Raw genomic sequence first — 23,125 nt, 5'->3', positions numbered from 1 at the left:
TTTTTTAAAAAAAAAAAAAAAGGGGCTGGGGAAAAAAAAAAAAAAAAAAAAAAAAAAAAAAAAGGAAGGAAAAAGGAGAGAAAAGATATTAATGCCATACCCATCTCTTCTCCTTTCCTTTCTGCAGCTTTCGGGAGTATTTTCCTTTCTTGATTGTGACAGGCCCCGTGAAGCTTGTCTCCTTCATTTTTTTCCCCCAGATGTGTTTTTTTTTCTTCTTGTCTTCCCACCCCCGCTGTTAAGTTCTCACACCCTCCTTTTTTTAATTACTTCTGTTTTTTCCCCTCTTTTTTTAATGTTGCGCTGTTCCAGAGATGTTAAAGGCGCAGCAGCCACAACAAACTGCAGCTTTTACATTTATATAGGCAGCCTGGAAATTATTCCAATTATTGCACGAGTGTTATTGACTCAAATTACACTTGACTCCCCTCTACGAAAGCTGAAAAGAGAGAGAGAGATGGAGGGGGGGGGAGGGGGGTGGTGGCAAATGACTGAAAATCTGCAGCACTGATCGCTGCTGGAGCTGAAACAATAGCAGGAAAGCAGCCCAGTTTGGGCTACAATTCAAGCACATCTGGTTTCTGTGAAACGATTAGATTTTTTTTTTTTCTTTTTTCTTCTTCCAGCATGTTGTGCAAAACGTTATGGCTCACACGACAGGAAAGTAGCTACAGAGAAATGAGGGGAAAAGTTGATTTCCACAGTGACTTTAACTCCTGTTAATGACATAAATGTATTTCAAATCAGACAGGTAAGACTATATATATTGTCGTCTGGCATGTTGATTCAGTTAGTTTATGTTATTTGATCAAATTGTTTTAGTGGAGAACATCTCATGTTGTAGAAGAACAAAAACAACAACAAAAAGTGCAATTTAAGGCTTGTAGAAGATGCCAAAAGGAAATCACCATAAATAGTTTTGCGCCTTTGCATCACTGTGGTGGAATTTTGACCCACTCTTCTTTGCGGAATTGTTTTCATTTGGCGACACTGCAGGGTTTTCAAGCACGAGCATGATCCCGTTTAAGGTCCTGCACCCAGTATCTTCACCTAGATTAACATCTGGACTTTGACTAGGCCCCTGCAAAATCTTTACTAATTCTTGTATTGTTTTTTAAAAAAAAAAAAAAAATATTCAGAGGTAGACGGAACAACTTTACTACTACTACTGATTCACTCAAGTTAACAGTTCACCAAGAAATTTTATTCTTCTTATTTCTAGCAAGGCTCTGTAAAATCTGATTGCCCAGTGAAGAGGAAATCCAGCCATTGGATATGTGGGGGGTGGGGGGGGAGCAGTAGGACAGGAGTTTGAGACCCCTGCTTGTAATGCTGAAGTTATCTTATTAATGATTGGCAAGTGAAAGCAGCATTATTGATCTGATCTGCTCCTACTTTTTAAGGCAGCAGGTCAAGCTGTTTGCACAAAACTAACTGATTAAGGTCTATTTAAGTTAAAGATGTCTGCACGCTGTGACCAAAGCAACAAAACCAGTAGAGCAAAGTGTAGTCAACTAAAGCCTGAAATGTAAGGCGATCCTGGAGACTTTGCTTGGGCCTGTTTTGATTTTGTTAGGTCTGTACTTTCTGTGGATTCCTGAGTTTTGCTGAGATTTCTTATTTACTCTCTGTATTCGATTGTATACAGAGAGTATTCGATTTTCTCTTTCATTTCCAGCCTGGTTCCTGTTAGTAGCTCCGTTTTATGTTCTCTCCCCGCAGCTGAACATTACTTAATAAATCACCTGCTCCTTGTTCCAGCACTCACCTTCTCCGGTTCTTACACACTTCGGTTCTCTTCCGTCAAAGTCAGATTCTGCTGCTGTCTACCTGCCGCTCGGCCCGTCGTGCTCTGTGGGAAACCTCTCTCTTGGTGCTCCTTGTTGTTTCCAGTTTTGTAAAACTCTCTATTTGGTTCCTTGTTATGCTCCCTACTTACTATGACTCTGCCAGCATCAAGCGTGTATTCGAGTCCACAACCACCTCAATGCTTGGCAAGCTTTTGTTGCATTTCTTTGTTGTCGTTATAGTTACGAGAGCAATGATTGTATTTTATTTTTTTGTAAGTAATCAGTGGTAAAATGCTGAAAAAAAAGCCTTTATACACATAGCAAAGATTGCTTTTGACTTGTGGAAATATGTTTTCTAGATCAATCAGAAACCCAATTGTATGACGGCAGTATTGAGATACAATAATCTAGGCCTTTTTTGAGATATGACATTAGGAGAATAAAAAAAAATCATTGCTTGAAGATTAGGTCTATACATCCATCAGCCTAATTTGCTTCAAATAAATCTTTCAATATGTTTTGTGGATTTCTGGTTGCTAGAAAGTTTAATTTAAATTCATAATGTAGGAAACTTAAAAGCCAGAATCAGCATAAACGCGACATGCAGACAGAACCGAGTTAAACGTAAGAACCTTTCTAGCAAAATTGAAATTGACTTTTTGCTAGGGAAGCGTACTTACACTACTGAGGTATGTAAGTGTTTACTCTACTTACCCTCTTAGCAGCTCATCCAAATCTCAGTATGTTGCCCAAATTAAATGATTTAAAAGCCTTTCAGCTGCTTTTTCTCTAAGCAGTTATTTAATGACCACCAAAGTCTAGCAAATTCTGACGAGAAAGAGAAGCGCTTTACAAAAGATGACAAACTGGTGAACTGTGAGTGTAAAGACAGGCTGCGTGGCTCCCAGGCCTGAAATGTAAGATAAAACCAATCAGACTTCATGTCATAATCCTGCAGCAGCAGCACATCTCTGAACGTAGTCCATATTCAGATGCTGCGTTTTCTCCCCCCGTCTCGAGCATAAAGGGATTAATTTGCATTACTGGCATGAAATTATGAATTCTTTTTTGTTGTTGTTTTTATTCCTGACATGTCAGCTAACATGGCTTGCATTATTTATTTAAATAAAGAGAGAATTTTTTTTAAAAATTATTTTTAATTAATACATATCAGATACGCCTTCAACTTTAGACGAAAAGTCACACGAGCTGATGGGGTTGACCTCAGCCAACGAGAGGTATTCGTCTCAGATTAACGCTTGAGACCCACTTGCTCAAAACGGCTGTTGCCATGGCAACTGCAAATTTTTTGTTATTGGACCTTGTATATCATTGTGTTTTACTGCTGTTGCCGGGAAATGAGTCAGGCGGCTTGCTCTCAGTCGGAGACGCACCATCGCTCAGGAATGGAGAAGAGGAAGAGGAGGAGAAGGGGGAGACCCTGGCATGCTTGCAGGATTTCACACTTTTTATTGATATATATATATATATATAATTTTATTGTTTTTAGACGCAAGGAGCACCTTAAAGCGTCTGGACAGAAGCTCAGTGCGTCGTTGAAGAAAGACAACGCTGTTTTGCGCATGGACACAAGTCCTTCCATGATTATTCTGACTCATATTTATTCACCAACAGTCACACGCATAAATACTGCATCTAATGTGGGACGCTCATTAAAATACAAAGAACCCTAGGGTACAGCTTTTTCCCCCCCCCCCCGTTGCATCAACCTTATGAAACTGTCTGTCAAAGCTCTCAAGGAGGCTGAAAAAGACCAAGGCGTGGATAAGTCCAAAAGGACAATTCCCGCTATTCGTGGGCGGGATTGTGGGGAATGGAGAGATTAGGAGGTGAGAAGTGTGTGAACATGGCTTCTGGGACGGTAACTGTTGGGAGTCGTGGGATCGCCTGCTGAAGGTCTCACACAGTCTGTGTTTAAAATGATTTCACAGTGCAGCTCCCAAAAGTGTTCATACAGCAAATGAGATTGAAATGACATTTTTTTTGACTCGCATGTAAAGTGAGGTCCTGAAAACACCGTCCCTCCTGGCAAAAAAATAAAATAAAAAAGGGATAGTAACATCATGCTGCTGGGATAATTTCATTCAGAAGAGATAGGGAAGATTATTAAAGTCAAACACACAAAAAAAAGCTAAAAGTGGTGGAATGCTCAGAGCACATGCTTAAATGGCCTAGTCAAAGCCCAGGTTTGAACTCCATTAGTAAGTTTTGGCATGACTTAAAAGTTGATGTTCCATCCAATCTTTGAACATTTGGGGGATTTTTTTTCCTGTTCCTTTGTGCTGGTCTGTCACACAAACTTCCACTAAAATAACTTGCTAGGAGCCATGATAAACAAACAAACAAAAAAGTAGATGGTTTATTAAGACAAAAAAAACTTGAGACATCAATAAGCTGCAGAAATCAAACATAATTAATTATCCAAGAAAATAGAACAATTATTGCTTAAATTATTAAGCAATCATTTATAGACACAGCAAGAAATGTGTTCTTGTAGCCACATTTCCAAAAGAAAAACAGAACCAAAGCACAACCTTCTGCTTTCCACAATTCATTTAATAGGTTTAATAATATAACAAATGAAACACAAAATTACATTTTAAACAACAACAAAAAAATTAGAACTTATAATCATGTGGCTCTGGTATCACGTTTAAATAATATGAGAATAGGAAAAGATGCTAATTTTAGTATATCATAAGAAATGCTTTAATTTCATGCCATCCGATAAAAGTTGCATTATATATATTATATATATATAAAGTAAATATTTTCTAAAAAAAAAACAAAAAAAACTTAATTATATTGATTGAAACTGATCTAATCTATTGGGACAAGTTGTTAACTACTTTGCCATGCTGTAGTGCAAATATGCACAGTCAAAACAAGGCAAACAAAAATAGCATTGTGCCAATAGACCAAAAAAAAAAAAATAATAATAACACTGTTGGTTTGTTGCTAGAGCGTTAAGAGTAAATATGATGTAAATCCCTTCAGGTTTCGAAGATGCTCCATCCTCCTGAGGACGAGGGAAACCTGCCGCCATGTCGAGCTGCTCCCTGTGGACATGATCCACAAATACAAGCAAATTATGTTGAGAAAAAAAACAGATGAGCTCACACATTAGCCACACACAGCAGGTTTCTGTCCCCAAAGCGACCCGCATCCACGCTGACATCACACAGCGGCGCATTGTTTACGGCATTAATAATGGATGGAGCCATTTATGGATTTTTAAAGTTTATTCAGAAATGAGGGCTGATAGTGCTGTCACAAGATCACAAAACCCAAAGGAGGAAGCTAATAAAAAGAAAGCACGACTAATGGCGGCGACTGCAGTTTCTGTAGGGAGGTCTGTCTGGATGCAGTCAGAGCAAAGAGCGGTGGGATTGTGATGTGACACAGACTTCTTTCATAAATTCATAATCATAATTTTTCAGCCGTTGTGAGATTTACTGCGTCTGGTTTCTTCTGGTGCAAAATTATTACGCATGTCTCACATCGGTGACGCAGAAGCCGGATTAAATACGACATGATTGCCCAGATTGCAGAAGTTTTGAAAAATATTGGACACGTATCAGAATGAGCACCATGTATGGAAGTGGGGGAGAAAAGATTGGGAATGAGGCGTTCAGAGTACGTTGAAAAAAAAAAAAAAACGGATAGAGGCACAAAAAGTGAATTTGGGTTGTGCTTCCCTACTGTTTAGTTTTGAGTGCATTTGTTAGCATCTCGTCTTACCGCTGTGCATCGGGAGAAGTTGGCATGGGCGTAAAGCAGGACGGCAATGTCGTTGTGACCAGCTTCTAAAGCAACAGACAGGGCCGAGCTGTCATCCTGTTGGCCCAGAGAATAACTCAAGTTATGATTTTTTAAAATACAGAGTTGTCAAAATTCTGCCTAACAAATAAAAATAAATCACGAGAATTCCTTCACATTTACGTCACGTTAACAGGATTTGTGGGAACCCTCTTCTTCCCAGCGTGAAGCCAGCGTGCTGACAGCAGCTGCTGGAGGAAATGACTCACGCTGTCAGTCAGGGTGGCATCGCAGTCGGGCTGCGCCAGCAGCAGCTTGACGATGTCGGCGTGGCCGTGCTCGCTGGCGCACATCAGCGCCGTGGAGCCCTCGTCGTCTTGGATGTTGACCTCTGCCCCCTGCGCCAGGAGAGCCCGAACCATGTCCAGCCTGCCGTGGCTCACGGCTAGCATCAGAGCCGTCTGACCGGCCTGCAGAGAGAGGCGCCCCACTCACAAAGTTGTGTTTACGATGGCAGTGAATGTAGCGAAATGGCATTTTAACATTGATCTGGACTCTGAGGGCATTTGGTCACACTGGATTTTATTTAGGGGGATTAAAGTTCAGTTATTTAAATTAGAGAGGCTAAAAATGAATGATTAGAACTTAATTTGTAAAATTACTTTGTGTTTCACAAAATCCCAATTGGATATGAACACTTTCATATATCTCTAAGTAGTGAGTAAATTAAAGCTTCTTTAGAAGAGTAAACTCATTTTGACTACAGATAATTTTGCTGCTAAGTGAAAGGCTAAAAAACCCTGAAAGGACTGCAATGAAGCAACTTTAAAAGACAAATTCTTAAGTAAACAGTGTCATTAAAATGTAGATGCGGGGACAAGACATACAGTCTAAAAAATTATTCAATGTTTCGTCTTCTTTTTCGTTTTTTATAATGTAATTAAACAATAATTAATTAACCCCCAGCCCCCAAAAAACCCCACAAAAAGCACAATTGATTGTAATTCTATGTCTTTATCAAACCCTCTGAATTAGTCCGGAGCCGACCTGGATGGCCTTGGCGTTGACGTCTCCCTTCGAGAAGAGCTGCTCCACCACCCTCATGTCGTCAGGACGATCCACGGCGGCGAGTGCAGCCAGCATCACGGGGGTGTAACCTGCTGCGTTCTGCTGATTCACGTTGCACACCTCTGTGGTGAGAACATTTAAAAAAAAAAAAAAAAAAGTTAAAGTCAACAACATCATAAATATGCTACGATACTCTGACTCAATCAAGTTTCAAAATGCAGCAAGAAAAAGTGTGAAATCTAAGTAGATGGTAAAATACTGTCACACCGCCAGATTATTTCACTTGTAATGAGACGTTTCCCACTTTGCTATAAGTGAAATAATCTGCCAGTGGAAACAGTGCTTTTTTCATTGTTATAATATCAAGGAATTACCGACTTAAAACAAGTTTGTTATGTTCCATTTTAAGGACACCAAGATATTTGCACTAGAAACTGGACCAGAAACACATTGAGAGATTTTGTGTTTTTTGCTGGGTATGTATAACCGTTTTCATAACATCTACTGCAAGCTTTATCTGAAGCAATAATTTATAGACACAGCAAGAAAGCTAAACCCCCCCCCCCAACAACGCAGCTGCAGTGTGACAAAACAGATAAAGAGAAGATGATAATATGAAGCATCAAACGACCTTGACAGATCTCAGCTTCTCGCATTTCGTGAAGGTCTGGACGTTTGCCAGTGACGGACGGTTGATATTTCACTGCCAGCCTTTTCCAAGAAACATAATAATTATGCTCACTCAGGAGCATGATTGATGCCTTGATGCGACATTGAAAAATAATTAGTTCTTAATATATTTATGTTCCACACTTGCTTGTCTCAAATTGATTGGCTTTTGCAACCTGCAACAGCGATGTTGTAAATCTGTCTGCCACTTCCACTTACATTGCGGAGGCCCTGAATAGCCTCGCTTGGAGCTGTATGACCTTTGGGTTTCTTAGCAAGTCAGTCAAAAAGTCAATCAGTGCAAAAAATAGAAGACGATTTATACTTCTCTGTGCAGAAGTTAAGAAATCGTTTATGAACTGGGACATAAATTTCATGGAAAAACAGGATTTGGAGTCTGGAGTGCAACTTCTGCACAACAACTTGCAGAATTGTTAATACCACTACAACTCTTTCACATTTTATCACATTAGAACCTGAACTCTCCACGTATTTGTGCATTTTTTTCTATTCTGAAAAGTTTGGCACAGCTTTGCATTCAGTCCCCCTGATTTAATACTCGGTAGGAAAAAATCTGTGATCACCGTTACAGCTGGAAGTCTTCTGAGATTGTGACGGATTAGACGGAGAGTGTTTGTGAACAGCGATGATTGGTTTATACACAGATGTTCAACTTGATTTGGGTCTGGACTCTAACTGGCCATTTCCTTGGTGCATTGAGCGGCGCTTGGAATGGTCAATTGACCGCACTAGATTTCATTTTTGCACAAAGCAAAGGGAAATAAGCTCAAAGGCATGCCACAATTTAAGATAAAAAAAGCCATTCATTTTCTATACACTTCAGTTATAAACAAAATTTTGCTATCCAAATTATTTGAAGTAAAACGTATAAGAATTTGTACATATCAGAGTAGCTTTCTACTGAAAAGGAGCATTAAGATGGTTGAAATTAGCATATACTATAACACACCTGTGAACGTTCAGTCATGTAGTGAAAATATGGATTCATTGCTAAGGTTAGCTTTTAATTAAAGGAAACATTTATGTACCTGCATCAAGCAATTTCTTGACAACACCAAAGTTGGAGTGAGACACGCTGTAGTGCAGCGCTGTGTTTCCGTTGCTGTCAGCCATGTTGACTATGTGTTGCAGCACTGAGGGTGAAATCATCCGGAACGCAGACAAGTACTCCCCTACTATGTCAGGAGCGGCCGACTTCTGGCTGGAAACGGAGAACCACTCTTGCTGGAGCGAGCAGAGGCAATCCTGCTGCAAGGGAGAAAAGAGGGAGACTTAGGAAAAGAAGCAACGTACGTCTGAACACTTTCAGGGTTTATTTCGCAGAGCAAACCGGATTTTGGATCAAAAAGTGACATTTGGTTGGCATGCGACCGAGACAAACCAGACAAGAGGCCAAAAGAGCTGATGGATGTGGAAAGATGAGATTAAAAGATGCACTAGAGAGAAACTGCAGACATGCTGACGACTGTCGCCTCTTGAATAACATACCAGTTCTCTGCTGGACATGGCCGGGTTCTCGCTCAGGTGCATCTTTAAAGCTTGGCACGCAGAAAACATCCTTTCACTTAGATTGCATCTGAAAAGTTGCAAAGTTAGTTGTGGTCAGAAGAAAATTTCACATGAAAATCAAGCTGATGCTGTTTTATGTTGTTGCTGTAGAAAGTTTGTAACACCCTAAAACTCACACAGACACTTTCCACATTACCTGTGTTGTCTAGATAATTTCAAACTGCCTTTTGATCCTATGTTGGAGCCATCTTTTCCCTTTTTTGCTTGCCATCCTTCTTGGGAAACCTTTCTAAAGGTGTCGCTTCCTCTTCCTTCTCTTTCCTCGTGCTCGTAAGCGGATGTCGGCTCCAATCTATCGAACCAAGGCGATATGTAAAAACTAAAATACACCTAAGACTGAATTAATTCATCACCACCGTTTGAGGACTCCAGGTGTAAATCCTTCCTGGACGTTAAAAACTTACCCTGCAGACACCTTCATAAATTTCATGCTTTTCCTGTTGCTGCTGTGGCACTGGGCAGCGCCCTGTTTCTTCTTGGCAGACCACGGCTTAGCGGCATAAGCTGACCTGTCTGGAAGTGAAAACACAGGCCTTCACTCTTAGGATTTAACTGCATTCATGAATGTCCATTGCTCACATACAAAAGCAGTTTATCTCCATTCAAACTCCCCAAAAGGTTTTATCCAAGAAAAAAATAACAACCATAAGATTGTCTGTTTGTAAAGTGCAAAGATTTTAACTAATGTTATTTTATATCTAAAACAAAAAAGAACATCTTAGACATGTGTGTTGTAGGTTTATAGTGAAATATCACAGCAAGTTTTGTATTTCATTCGTCATTTGCACTTCCTTGCAAAGTACTTTCATCTCTTTCCATGGTTTGTTCAATTTTGGGTTTCATTTGAGAATAGCACATAGTTAAACCAATAATTCACTACAATTGATAAGAGATGTCTATGATTGACCGAAAACAAACAACAAAAATGAAAGATGATACATTTTTAACAATTTTTTTCAAATAAAAATCTAAATCTAAAAAGTGTGGCATGCATCAGCCACATTTTTGGCTGCAATTTTGGCAGCTTTACACCAATAGAGTCTGAATTTTTCGCCTAAATGGTTCAGGTTCAGTAAGATTGGGTGTAGTGCATCAGTATGATGCTGTTACTGACATTAATGACCAGAGCGACGGTGTGTTCAGGGTGCAAACTTAGTTTTCTCACACAGATGGGATTTTTTTTTTTTTAAGTAAGCCAAAAAGTTCAATTTTGGGTTTCATTTGAGAAGAGCACATTGTTCCACATGTTTATTTTACCCACTACGTGGATTATATTAAAACTACAATTAGAACTCGGCAGAAATCTTCTCTAGATGTCTGTTTAGGTGAGTGACCAATGATGGATTGAGAAATGCTCTGAGACGTTCAAAAATGGGGGTTGTAATGCCACAAAAAGCAAAAAAAGCATGAGTACTGAACCCATTTGGATGAACTAGATTTTTTTAAAGCATATCACGCTAATAGAGACTTAATGTATATGAATGCGACACTCCTTACATTGTTAGATGGAACTGTTTTTGTTTTCCTTCCACACGTTGTGATGGTTTACCACATCATAAAGTCCATTGAAATCTATAGATGCAAAGTGTCAAAAGCCGATAAATTCTCATTCAATGTGCTGTATTGATCTGCATCTTCTGAGATTTTGTTTAGCTCTACACTTCTAATAATCGTGCAATACAAAACAAACGGTCAGTTTTGATGTCATGTAATCGCAAAAATTCTTCCACGTCAAGAAAAGAAAGAAAGCATTTCCAGACACTGGTTCCTCCTACGAAGCCATTTTAATTTTAGATCCAAAGCCACAAACTGCTATGTCGTACAAGACGGATTCCAAAACCAAATATCATTCCAAACATTACAAGTGTATGCCACAGGCCAAACCAAAGGGAGCCACATTCCCGATCTTTAAACAGCTTTATATTGCACTGTGAAAAATCTTGAAGTCTGACTCATTAGCATTGGACATTGAGAGAGTTTCTAAAGGAGATAAACCTGGGACACGCAGCGTAGGATATACGTAAACAGAACGAACTCTGCTTGCCTTGCAGTGCGGAGGCCGCTTGTTGCTCTAACATTTTAATCATTTTCTTCACCTCTGATTCATTACCGTCTTGTTGGGAGATTTCCGAGTGTTCTTTGGAGACATTTAAAGGCTGCGATGGGGACAGCAAATCTGTGTTACAGCAGAGAAAAGAAGAGGAAAGATTAGCATCAAAATGACACGATTGATAAACAATGCATTTTACATATTAGGGCTTTTTAGGGGGGCTCTCAAAAGTGTGAAATTCCAGATGTAACAAAAATAAGATTATAAGTAACTTAAAAGTATAAGGTGACACAACAGACAAACAAATGGTAGGAGGGGCAAATAACATAAAAGTGTGCAACAATCTGGTTCTATAAGTGCCCACACAATTCAAATAGTACCTTCTCAAAATACATTTTAATGTAATTTCAGTATTTTGTCTTCTGGATCTTACATCTCAAAGTGAAATTTATTTGTAAGCATATTTCAAAACATAAGTGGGCCAAATTGCTCTATATGCAAGGGAATTTAGAATGACAAAATAGAAATGAAAAAGAAACAATGTAAAAATAAAAAAAAGAAAAAGCAAATACCAGAACACAAGTAAACATGGAACAGGACAAAATAATAATGCAATAAATTATAGTGAATCTAATGCACATAAAATACAGCTTAGCTGCCCTTGTAGGATTTTACAAAAAAATCAAATAAATTCCTACAAAGGCATCAGTCAGAAGAAGGGCATAAACTTGTTCAGCCTTGTGTTATATAGTGATGTAAAGATATTCCTCAATACTGAGAAAAAGCTAGGACCACACTGTTTTATCCAGAATTGCTGAAAACACCAGATGGAAACTGGTCAGAACGTCTGACAGCAACAGTGACATTTTCCATTGAGTATTGATTTTGTTCAGCATGTAATCTTCTGTTTTCTCCACAATAAGAATGAGATTACAGAAGGAAAATAGCAGCATTTTCTTCCAAAGAAAACATCCGGCCTATAAAACGTGGTTTGACGTGTTATGGTTTGAGTGGGGAAAAAAAATTTAACTTTTTGTCCTGTTAAAGGTGTTTTTTTGAATATGTACCAGAACAATTACCAACATATTAAGCAATAAATTGGAACCTCTATCGTCTTACCTGTTGGATGAGAGGTGAATCGATGTATAACTGCCTCTCCTTCTGTCATGCTTTTGATATTGCTCAGTGGTTTGGAGCTGGGGTCATGGTCACTTTGGTCCCCTGTGAGAAGGTCTCCATGATCCTTTAAGAGCCTGTGCATCTTCTCTATGTAATGGTTCAGTTCGTGATCCCACTGAAATTGTGAAGGCTGCTGGAACTTTGGCTTAGGTGCACAAGATGACATAGAAAAATCCCGTATCCTACCGTCACCTACACCTATGCTCCTTGTCTTGATAGGGTCAGGAATGTGAGATGGTCCGGAGGCCATGTTACGTGTTTTTAATCCCACAAGGAAATTCTCATTAATGTTTGTTAACCCAACACCACAGTCTCGGGTTGCCTTGTTCACTGTGTCTGGTGGTAGTTTTGAATAACACTCTAAATTTGTTGTATTTACACCAACTGTGCGGGTTTCCGTTGTGCAAATAATCCCTCCAACCCCATTGCCAACTGATACGGTTCGAGTGAACGTGTGGCTGGTGTTGGTGTGCTTGTCATGCTTGCTGAGAAGTGTGTTTGTGCTGGAGTCGTTGCTGAAGGTTTGACTGGTGTTGGTGAAGCGAGACACTGAACTGGATACTGTGTTGGTACGCTGGGAAGCCATTTGGGGCGATGCCAGTATTCCCTGATCGACTCTTCTGATTGAATCTGTGGTAATACCTTGGGAAATCATTTCCTTTGACTCACAAATAGTCAAGTCAACAGAGTAGACCCCACAAGCCACAGAATGACACTTCACTTTTTCTTTCTGAAACACTAGCTTTTCTAGTGGTAAGTCTGTGTTGCTTTCGGCATCAGATAGCTTTATCTCTGTCCCAACTCCCACTGTGCTTGTGAAAACTTGTATCCCAACAGCTTTGTCGCTGGTCTCCACTCTCTCCCTAATCTCCCAGTGGCTCATGGGCACATCCAGGCCTGTACAACTATCCGTCGTTTTAGGCTTGCAAGATACCCCCACAGTTTTTGTTTCTGCTGCTTCTCCAGTGCTGGCATCTTGAAACTCTTTGTGATTGCCGACTCCCTGACTTTGAGTGGACGGTCTTGTTGTTGTGCCTACACTTGCAGTGTGCGGCTTAGCAAAGCAGGACTTGTCAACACGGTTCCTGGCTCCTGCTGCCTGAAGTTCCAGCTTTAGACGGGTCAACTCTGTCTGAAGAGCTGATTCTTTTAACTCGGTTTCTAACTGGGAAATCCTCTCCTTTAAGGCAGCATTTAGTAGTTGCTGGGCTTCAAGCTCTGCTTCATGTTTTGTGTGAATCCCAAGACTGACTTCAGTTACTTCTGTTGCAATGGATCTGGTTTCTACTCGGTCTGTGTGCACAGATTTGTTTTCTTTTGAGTTTTTAGATAAAGTCATTTTCATATCAATATCAGTTTTAATAGTCTTAGTAGTATTTTCGTGCAATAGACCATGCCCTTTTTCTTGCCATGAAAGCATATGTCCTCCTTTGATGGTTCTTTCCAATGCCTGCATCTCTTCAGTGAGTTCCCTGAACTCTCTAAAATCAGTATAAACATTTTCATTGGTGCCTTTGGACTCTGCTTCTGTGTGCCGTTTATTCTCAAAGTCAATCCCGTCTTCTCCAAGACATGTTCTCCAGGTCATGTCATTTATACTCTTGCTGTCACTCAGCTGAGAGACCAACTGCCTCTTTTCTTCCTGAAGGACAGATATTTTGACTTGAAGAATAGGAATGATTTTCACCTGCTCCTCCAACTCCTTTAGCTTTTTTAGAGCTACCACCATCTGATCACGGACATGTTGTAGGTGCATAGACCCAAGGCTTGTAACTGGAGTACTTCTGCCAGAACTCTGTGGGCTCAACTTCAGGCACCCGGTGCTGCCTCTGCTTCCAAGGGATGAGGTAAGGTGGGCACTCATATCGTCATCAGGCTTGTTGCCATTGTTGTTCTGATTATATGCACCCATGCCTGTGAAGGGTGAGTGTGACCCAGAAGGGCTTATGCCTCCAAAGCTAGCTAGTCGGCGACGGGGAAGGGGTTGAGGTGGAGACTGGCTTATGTGTTTATGAGTCTCCAAGACTGACTGTTCTACGCCAAGGCTTGGCCTTTGTGAAGCTGCATTTCTCTCAGTTTGTTGAGGTTTTGGTTCTGTGTGTCTCTGAGAGTTGCCTGGACCTTCACCCTTGGAACGTCTGTCATCCAGTAAGGAACTATGTGGCGGAGGTAACGGAGGTCGACCTTTCGCTGACGAAGACATGCCCAGTAATCTCGTGCCATCATTGCCAGGTAATGACAGTGACTCAGCAGAATGCACTGGGCCACTTGAAGCTCCACTCTGTGATTTTTCCACGTCGTTGAGAACTCCTCTGGGCCTTCTTTTAAGGCTTAGGCGCTTCATAGTGATAATGTTCAGAAGCCACCCAAGTCCAACTGATAAATGGATTCAGTTCCCTGGTATTCAGGAATACAGTCTTCGCTCTTTTGACCTGTTGGGCCAAGAGTCAAGCTTTACTTCTCAGAAACATGTAAATGCATTTATAAAAACAAATAAAACTGAAGCAATCAGAGAAGGAACTCAAGTTTATGGGATAAACATCTTAGAAAACAGTACATACATCACATTTTTTATATTTGGTTCAAAATTTACTGAAAAGTACACTTTACAAAACAAAAATACAGCTTTGTCCTTACCTCAGCACGATGTGCTCCTCTATGCACATTGCTACTCAAGTCCAAAGCCTTCTTCCACCATGAACTGCTTTTGACCATAGTCTCCGTTAGCCTATCCCACCAGAGGAGGAGGGACACAGGAAGACTTTCCACTCACACAGGCGTTGTTTTGAGCAGCCATTCCTTTCCAAAATGCTGTGTCTCTCTACATAGACTGAATCCACTCTATAATTATTGTAAAAACTCTCCCTCTAAATGCACAGCTATTCTCTGTCGTGGCAAGTTTTGAAACCACAGACATCCTCAAATTATTTTAGACAGTGAGTAAACAAAAAGTAGAGCAACTACTTGAAACAATACATTTGCAACTTATTTCATTTGTATTTATTTAGTAAATGTTGCCTCAAACCAGAGGATTTCAAATCCTTGTAAGCTCAGAATACAAATCTGTAATGTAATACCTGAACACATATGAGACACACAGATATGTACAAATCATTCAGAAATGATTACGAACTGTAACACTTGAGATCAATAATAGAAAAGCAATAGTTACCTGGCACATTTTTCAGGGTATAATTGTTTTGAGCCATAATGTCCATTTACGTCCAATCCGACATCTGTGTGTAAATACTGTACAAAGAAAGAAACGGTACACACACTTTGCTTTACATCACAGTTATTAGTCCTTTCTCTCACTGCCTCACTTTTGTGTCCACTTTCTCTCTCCAAGCCCAGGTTCAATAACAGCTGACTGTACAATGCTTGCATAGAGGTAATGCAATACCTGGCTAGGCCACATGATAGCTAATTCTGCAAAACTCCTCTGAGGAGTAGGCTAAAGACTCATGGCACAACTTCCATATCAATTTCTCATCAGTAAGCAGCTGCTGTTCTCAGCATTTAGAGGACTTAAGGATGCCTCCCCATTTATGTGTATTGTTGCTTTAGTTCAAGACTTAGTCAAAAACTGCAAGGAATATAGTAACATTTCTAAAAATGTAAAACAAGGAATTAATGTGAATTAATTAATAGTAATAATAAGTGGGCATAGGGTTCATTGGGTGAGAGGTGTGGTACATAAATATTAGCAAGCATAACAAAAAGGCAAATACTGACAGAACCAGCCTTTGTGGTCGGGCAACAAGGTTTGTATTTCCTTTCATTTGTCATTTCTTTTGCATGCAAGTCTGTGTTCGTGTCTGCCATATGGTTTTCAAATTTCCCTTCAGAAATACTTGTCATCTAGAAAATCTTGCACAGAGAGTCTCTCCAAAACTCTCTGAGCAAGTTATAAAGGAAACACAATCGTATAACTTGAATATCTCTGGACTCTTTCGTGTCAGGCTTCCTACAGCCATCAACACTAAATGCTAAAATGATTAAATGTCCCAAATATATTTTTCATATTCAAGGGTGTGCGCAGAAGTGAGAACTGTGAATCAAAATGTTATATTTAGCTGAACCCCCCACCCCCCTACTACTAAGCTGTTATGATAAACTTTTTAAGATACATGTCAGTGTTTCAAAAAACGCTCTTCAGAGTAGTATTTTTTCTCTGCTAGTTGAGAAACTTTTTAAAGGAGCCTCCACTTCAGCCAGTGAAGGCAGAAGTCTAACAATAACGTTTGAAAGTATAATAAACCCTCTCTCTTGTAAGGTTATAAAGGATGAATACTGAATAAACCTGATGCCTTGTAGCCATTATGAACTACTAGCATGGTTAAGTTATGACAAACACACCAGGTTTACACCACGGATGGGCAACCACTTAAAACTTGAGTTCTCAGTGAAGCTTGGTACCTTTAAAACTCACCTGCGTAGCAGCAGGAGCACAGAACAGAAGCTCGCGGCTCATTAGTGTGATGCAGACCATAAAACTCTAGTTTTTAATTAACTCAATACTCGAGAAAAGTCAAACAGCGCCGTCAGTGTGCGGAGGCTACCCCTACGGTGTCGCATTTCGTCTTGTCACCGATGTTTTTGCCCATTAACCCTCACCTTAGCAAAGTTTTCTCCCCAACTGGTTAGGTCCGTCACTGCGCCTGCGCAGACGACAAGGCGCTGCTGGCAGGGAAGCATTTCATGTGACGAGCGATGGTCGTAGTGAAATATTCATCAGTTCTGTTCTCATCGTTGATTACAAAGCATGTGTTATCTTTATAGCTCTGTTGTGAGACGATGTGGTCATCTTTACGATGGGAAAATTAAAACTCCCGAAAATAAAATTCAATTCCATGTTAATCTTCTAGTCTGATTAGAAAATACATCGTTGATGACGCTCGTTTGTCAGATTAAGAGCACCTTGGAAGATAACAATTATTAAACAGGTATTAAGCATATTTTAAATCAAGGTGCAGAGTTTTCATTTGTGTAAAAATAAACGAATGTGTTTTTATTAGCTGTAAGAAAACGATCGATTTTTTTTTTAAATTAATAGTTTGAACGCACCAGTCTGACTAATTAATATAAGGTGTGTTTCCTTTCGTGAATTGAATGACTAAACTCAAAGGACTTTTAAATATTATTGAAATTTACTGAAGTGCCCAGCGTAAACAAGTAAATAAACAACAACAGCAATAATAATAATTATAATAATTATAGTAGTATATAGTATATCATATAAATATTATTTTTTTATTTATTTACACCCCATTTATTCACCTGTAGCACAGTTACGTTCCACGATGAACAGCGACATCGTGTGGACAAGTTTTGGAAATACAACTATAGAAGGTTTTTAGCATGTAAGTATGGCGTTTTGTTGTTGTTGTTTTTTTCTTCAAATTGCTAATTTTACCAGCTTTAAAATTTATCCTGCTTTTATTTTTCTTTTTTTTAAGATTGATTTACATTTATTTATTTTGCTTGTTAAATGTATTAAAATCCCATCTACACATTCACTTTCAACTAGATCCTGAAAAGACCAGTCATTCATTACCTCATGGTAGCGTTTCTGAGGTCGTCTTTAGTTCAAAGTTCAATGTAAGTTTTGTGTTGTGAAGCAGATTCCCAGTCTGCTTTGTGATAAGACTTATACCCGAATAATCTTATGATCTATGCAAATGACATACTCTTGCTCCATTTTATCTATTCATTGCGAATAGACGGTTCAGTAAGCCGATAATCTGCACACAGAGAAACCATTCTTACCCAAATGCACCTCGAACTTTAGACTTTTTCGGGATCATGCTGTGAAAAGCAACATTAAGCAGTTTGCAAGGATGATTGAGAAAAGTGCTGACTTTGGGATGCCTGTGGGTATGCATTCAGTTACTGTCAAAATATATCACTTCAACTTAAATAGTTTGAATCTAAATGTATACTATATTGGCAAAACACTTTTTTAACTGTTCAATATCTGCAAGAGCTGCTTAAAAAAACAACAACAACAAAAAAACACGTCCACTATCTTTGGACTTTGCTCTTTCAGACACACAGTCACAGTGTTGACGAAATCAACACTGTGACTGGCTGGAAGATCTGCACGCCCCTCTAACATCTTCTATCTTTGCTCTAGAGTCCACTTTTAACGCTGGACACACTCTTTCCTCGGCTCCTTTCAGCATTAGGTCCCAGGAAGCCAACAGGATGTCCGATAGAGGAGCTTTTGACACCAACGTGGTGACCCTCACCAGGTTTGTACTGGAGGAAGGCAGGAAGGCCCAAGGAACGGGAGAGCTGACAACCCTCCTGAACTCCATCTGCACAGCTGTCAAAGCTATTTCCTCTGCAGTCAGGAAGGCTGGGATTGCTAACCTGTGAGTAGCACTCAATATTTTATTCAAAGCAATAAAGTATTGCAAAAATGTGCATTCATTTCTCATAAACTCTTACAGTTTTGCAATATAAATTGCAGTTATCTGTCCAATGAACCAATTTTAGTCAATATGAGAGCATATTTAGACATTGTTTTAGTTTTCCCTGATAGGAGGTTCAACATGAAAATCAGCATGCGGTGTACCTTTGGTCAGGGGACGAGTTCAAACTCTAAACATGCTGTACACAACCACTGAGTCCAGAGGTTGAGGACATAATGGACCAGCTTAACTCGTTACTGCAGAATATTTTTGTTTTTGCTTCGTTTCCATCATTACATCACAATCAATCAAAAAGTCAATCAATCAAAATTCAGCTTTCGCTGTAAAGATAACGCCTTTTTCCTCCGTGTGCAGATATGGGATCGCTGGAAGCACCAACGTGACGGGCGACCAGGTGAAGAAGTTGGACGTCCTGTCCAACGACCTGGTGATCAACATGATCAAGTCGTCCTTCACCTCCTGCGTCCTGGTCTCGGAGGAAGATGAGAAAGCCATCATAGTGGAGCCAGATAAGAGAGTATGCGTGCAGTTATTATGTTTGTCAGAAGATTTCTTTTACCTCCTCTTAATAATGATAATAACAGTTTTTCCTGTCTTTATGAAGGGAAAGTACATCGTCTGCTTTGACCCACTGGATGGATCTTCCAACATCGACTGTCTTGTCTCCATTGGGACAATCTTTGCCATCTACAGAAAGGTGAGTGACTCTGTTTAATTAGAAATTCGTGGAAATACATTACGTCATTATAGTTTGCAAAAAGATGCACAAAAAATGCAGTTGCGGGTCTTTTTTAAAAGACATGTTTTAGACACGCTTGCATCTAAAAACAGCAATCGATGCTTGCACACAGCCGGAACACATGGACCCTCCAAATACTGTTTGTTGTCTTCTAGCGCCTCCTTGTGGTAGAATAAGGTAAACAGTTCAGTTATTGCTGTTATTCTTTCCCAAAGAACTATAAAACCATCGACATACAGTAAATATTACAACCTCAAACATCAGTGAGGATCATTGGCATTTTTTAACTGACAGGTCAACACAAACTGGTGCACAACTGTGAGGCGAAAAGAAAATTATATTGCTTATTCATTTAGAATTGCCTTTAGACGTCATCTTGTCCAGCAGTCCTGCTGTGTGTAATTTTATCTCGGTATAAATGTTACCATTCTGTGAAGCCAGGCCTCGGAGATTTGATGGAGAACATTTGTGAACACTAATAGACTGCTTGCTAATTCAGTGACTTCTTACGGCAAACTGGATTTTTAAGGGCCATTAAAGAAAAGGGGAGAGAATACAAATGCATGCAACGCTTATCCGATTTTTATATGTAAAAAAAAATGAAAACCATATGGAAATAAGAAAAAAAAAACATGAATGCATTGAAGATATTGATGTCTTTTCGCCTACATGTAACATAGATTTCATCATTCACCTGTAGAATATTGCTATTTCTTGGGAGTATATGATGTTATGGGAATGTTAAACAATTCAGTTTAGGACTTCATAGCCTTGTGCTGTGTCATTTCATTAACAGTAGTGACCCACTTGTTGCCTTGTAGAGTTTGAGTCAAATAAAAAAGAAAAATAACTGAAGCTGGATGAAAACAAAAACAAATGGTCATTTAAACAGATTTTATGTTCTTTTTTTCTTGTTCACTATGCGGTAAATTTTCATATAAAGTCCATTTATAGCCCCAGGAACAAAACGGTTCACATGCTTTTCTAACTCTTATGTCTGTTTATGGTCCTGATTAACAATTATAGATATCCTAAGAGCACAAAATGCAGATAAATATGTTCTTATTACTTTGTAGTGCTAACTAACAGTGTCACGGAGGATGTTACTTAGCTAATTCCACTGATTTTCGAACCTGAAACTCGATTAATTTGGGTTTGATGTGTTGTTTCACAGATCTATGTTTTGACTTAACAGGTAATTAAAACACAGAATTAAATGAAGTACATAACAGCAACATAACTGTGGCGATTTTACACACAAGGTTGACGGAGCCTTCAGTTTATAGGAATGAGGCTTGACTACCTAACTTGAAACTAATGATTTTACATCCCGTCAGCCTTTGAAATTTGCCTCGGAAAAATGAAACGAAAGCCGAAACTTGCAGAAATGTCCAGAACAACAAACGTGTTCACTAAGTTGTGTTGGTTTTCCCACGTCTCGACTCCATTTTCTGAAAATTACCCCCCATTTTCCACAGACCACAGCTGGCGAGCCATGTGAGCAAGACGCCCTGCAGCCCGGCAGAAACATCGTAGCAGCTGGTTACGCTCTGTACGGCAGCGCCACCATGATGGTCATCTCCAGTGGGCAGGGCGTGAACGGCTTCATGCTGGACCCCGTAAGACCGGAGATTTTACCACTTCCTTGCTGTTCCTCAACTTCCTCCGGCTTGGACAAAGATTGGACGATTGCATCCAACGCTAAAACGTTATTTTTAACAATGCTTCTCTCCAGGCAATCGGCGAGTTCATTTTGGTAGACCGAGACGTGAAGATCAAGAAGAAGGGTAAAATCTACAGTTTGAACGAAGGGTATGCACAGCATTTTTATCCGGACGTGACGGAGTACCTTCACAAGAAGAAACACCCAGAGGTAAAGCCAATGCAAGCACAGCACACCCAATGAGACTCTGGTAATCATAAACCGATGAGATATATTTATATTTGTAACGTATACAAAGTTTGAACTCTGTGAATCTTGTATCCAGGACAGTTCTGCACCGTACGGCAGCAGATATATTGGCTCGATGGTGGCAGATGTTCATCGAACGCTGGTGTACGGCGGGATCTTCTTATACCCTGCCAACGTCAAGAGTCCAAAGGGCAAGGTGAGGAATCAGAGACTATGACAGCAAAACAATCTTCTTCGGGTAATCCTTGTTAAATCTATTTAAAAACCCAAGCAAAACCAATCGTCTCGTCTTGTTCGGTCAGCTGAGGCTGCTGTATGAATGCAACCCCATGGCCTTCATCATGGAGCAGGCAGGAGGCAAGGCCACCACTGGGTCAGAGAACGTTCTGGACATCCAGCCCACCAACATCCACCAGAGAGTCCCTGTCGTCTTGGGATCCCCCGACGATGTGGAAGAGTATCTTTCCATCTACAAGAAGCATAACAAATGAGGTACTCACTCCTTTACTAACTCATAAAACCACAGAGCAGACATCAACGAGAACACCGTCACGTTGCTCAAATTTCTTTGCCTCTCTGTTCTTTGTCAGGTTCCCTCCAGTGGTCGTAACTCATGTCAAGGCTGATAAAAAAAACAACCAAGATGCAAAACATCTGTTTTGTTATTACCCAATCACTGGGCTGCACTGATAAAGAAACCAAACCCTTCCCTCTGGTGTTGCAGTTTGCTGTTCTCAGAAAAGCTACCCTGTATTTTTTAAATAAAACAATCACGTATCACCGAGTTTCCTATGCGTAGCTTCTTTGTACTGAACGTTGTGTAACGACAAGTTATCCGTTTACAGTCCCTTCAATCCGTCCTAACAGAATACATTCAAATTTGTAGTTGTACTGTGAATAAATGTGAAAAAATTCAAGCTGTAAGAATACGCCTGTAAGTCACTGTATGTTTGAGAACACTCAGATTTTTGTTGAGGGAAAAACAAATGTTAATGCATGTTTACATACCGTAAAAAAAAAAAAAACAAGAAAAAAACAACAGGTACTTGAAAATGTGGTTTGGTGATCGTCACAGGGAAAGATCTGCTCCTCTCCACAGAAGTGAACACTAATTTTCTCCGACATAAACCTGTTGTTGTGCTATGATGTAAAATAAATATGGTCTCACAAAATTCTTGCAGCAAAAAATGCAATTTGTATGAAATTTGTATAAAAATATGTATGATATACCTCAACTTTTTGCCTGTGGGGAAAGAGTCCGGTGATGGATAGGTAGTATTTGGAGATGTCAGTCATAATGTTTTTCATAACTCAAAATCAAAAAAACTTTTTTTTTGTCAACAAAATAGTAGAACACTTATTTATGCTACGACAACAAATTTGTTTTCTTTGTTTATCTTCTTTTTTCTTCATTAAAAACTAACATCTGAACTACATCTCATCACTCTAATGGCAGATATAGAACAATTTGTGCAGATGAATCAAAATTCTGACATGAGATAATCCACATAAATACCAAAATAAAACCTTAATGTTTTTATTTTTCAAACTAAAGTTTTACATTTCTGTGGCATGAGTTCTATATATATATATATATATATATATATATATATATATATATATATATATATATATATATATATATATATATATATATATATATATATTTCCAGCTTCACACTTCCCACCACTAATGACTTTGAGAAACTAGAAACAGAGCCCGATGAGCTCTTGAAAATAAAAACATTTCCGAGCCGTTGCCATGAGACCGATGATGAGTCATAAAAGACCTACCCGGATAAACAACAACACAAAACTCAGTGTTGACTCAAAAGACCCCTTTAATCAATCGAGCTGATTTATGGAGTGTAGAACAACAAAGCCTACAGATGCAGACTTTGCTGTGCAGCA

The 23,125-nt window shown here is 39.4% G+C and overlaps 2 protein-coding genes and 1 pseudogene across 5 annotated transcripts in view; 1 reads left to right on the top strand and 2 right to left on the bottom strand.

The window, feature by feature from the left end:
* LOC106963677 (probable global transcription activator SNF2L2) overlaps positions 1-458 on the bottom strand; it is a 14,860-nt gene extending 14,402 nt beyond the window's left edge. Inside the window, exon 1 of one of the 4 annotated variants that reach the window (XM_015058711.1) lies at positions 101-458. In XM_015058711.1, coding sequence (XP_014914197.1) covers positions 101-187 — 87 coding nt within the window. In that variant the 5' untranslated portion in view covers positions 188-458. The remainder of the gene's footprint in view (positions 1-100) is intronic. The other 3 variants (XM_015058713.1, XM_015058712.1, XM_015058714.1) reach the window with 3 other exon arrangements.
* Positions 459-4,373: 3,915 nt separating this feature from the next.
* On the bottom strand, positions 4,374-15,438 carry LOC106963679 (KN motif and ankyrin repeat domain-containing protein 1-like; annotated as a pseudogene).
* Positions 15,439-18,266: 2,828 nt separating this feature from the next.
* LOC106963671 (fructose-1,6-bisphosphatase 1-like) lies at positions 18,267-21,999 on the top strand. Its single transcript, XM_015058704.1, has 8 exons — positions 18,267-18,503; positions 18,918-19,080; positions 19,168-19,260; positions 20,781-20,921; positions 21,038-21,175; positions 21,291-21,410; positions 21,517-21,706; positions 21,805-21,999. Exons 1-7 carry the CDS (start codon positions 18,334-18,336, stop codon positions 21,703-21,705), a joined length of 1,014 nt encoding a protein of 337 aa, XP_014914190.1. The 5' UTR covers positions 18,267-18,333; the 3' UTR covers position 21,706; positions 21,805-21,999.
* The last annotated feature ends 1,126 nt before the right edge of the window (positions 22,000-23,125 follow it).

This window comes from Poecilia latipinna, unplaced genomic scaffold (assembly GCF_001443285.1).
Source record: "Poecilia latipinna isolate Pla-1442-1.1 unplaced genomic scaffold, P_latipinna-1.0 Scaffold1567, whole genome shotgun sequence".
Taxonomy (NCBI): domain Eukaryota; kingdom Metazoa; phylum Chordata; class Actinopteri; order Cyprinodontiformes; family Poeciliidae; genus Poecilia; species Poecilia latipinna.
Note: the sequence above shows the minus strand (reverse complement) of the source record. Positions and strands in the feature narration are given on the sequence as shown.

Bases quoted from the DNA above. Each gene is read 5' to 3' on its own strand.
- LOC106963671 (XM_015058704.1), top strand. From the start codon at position 18,334: ATGTCCGATAGAGGAGCTTTTGACACCAACGTGGTGACCCTCACCAGG. The intron at 18,504-18,917 runs GTGAGTAGCACT...CTCCGTGTGCAG, and splicing joins AAGGCTGGGATTGCTAACCT to ATATGGGATCGCTGGAAGCA. The intron at 20,922-21,037 runs GTAAGACCGGAG...GCTTCTCTCCAG, and splicing joins ACGGCTTCATGCTGGACCCC to GCAATCGGCGAGTTCATTTT.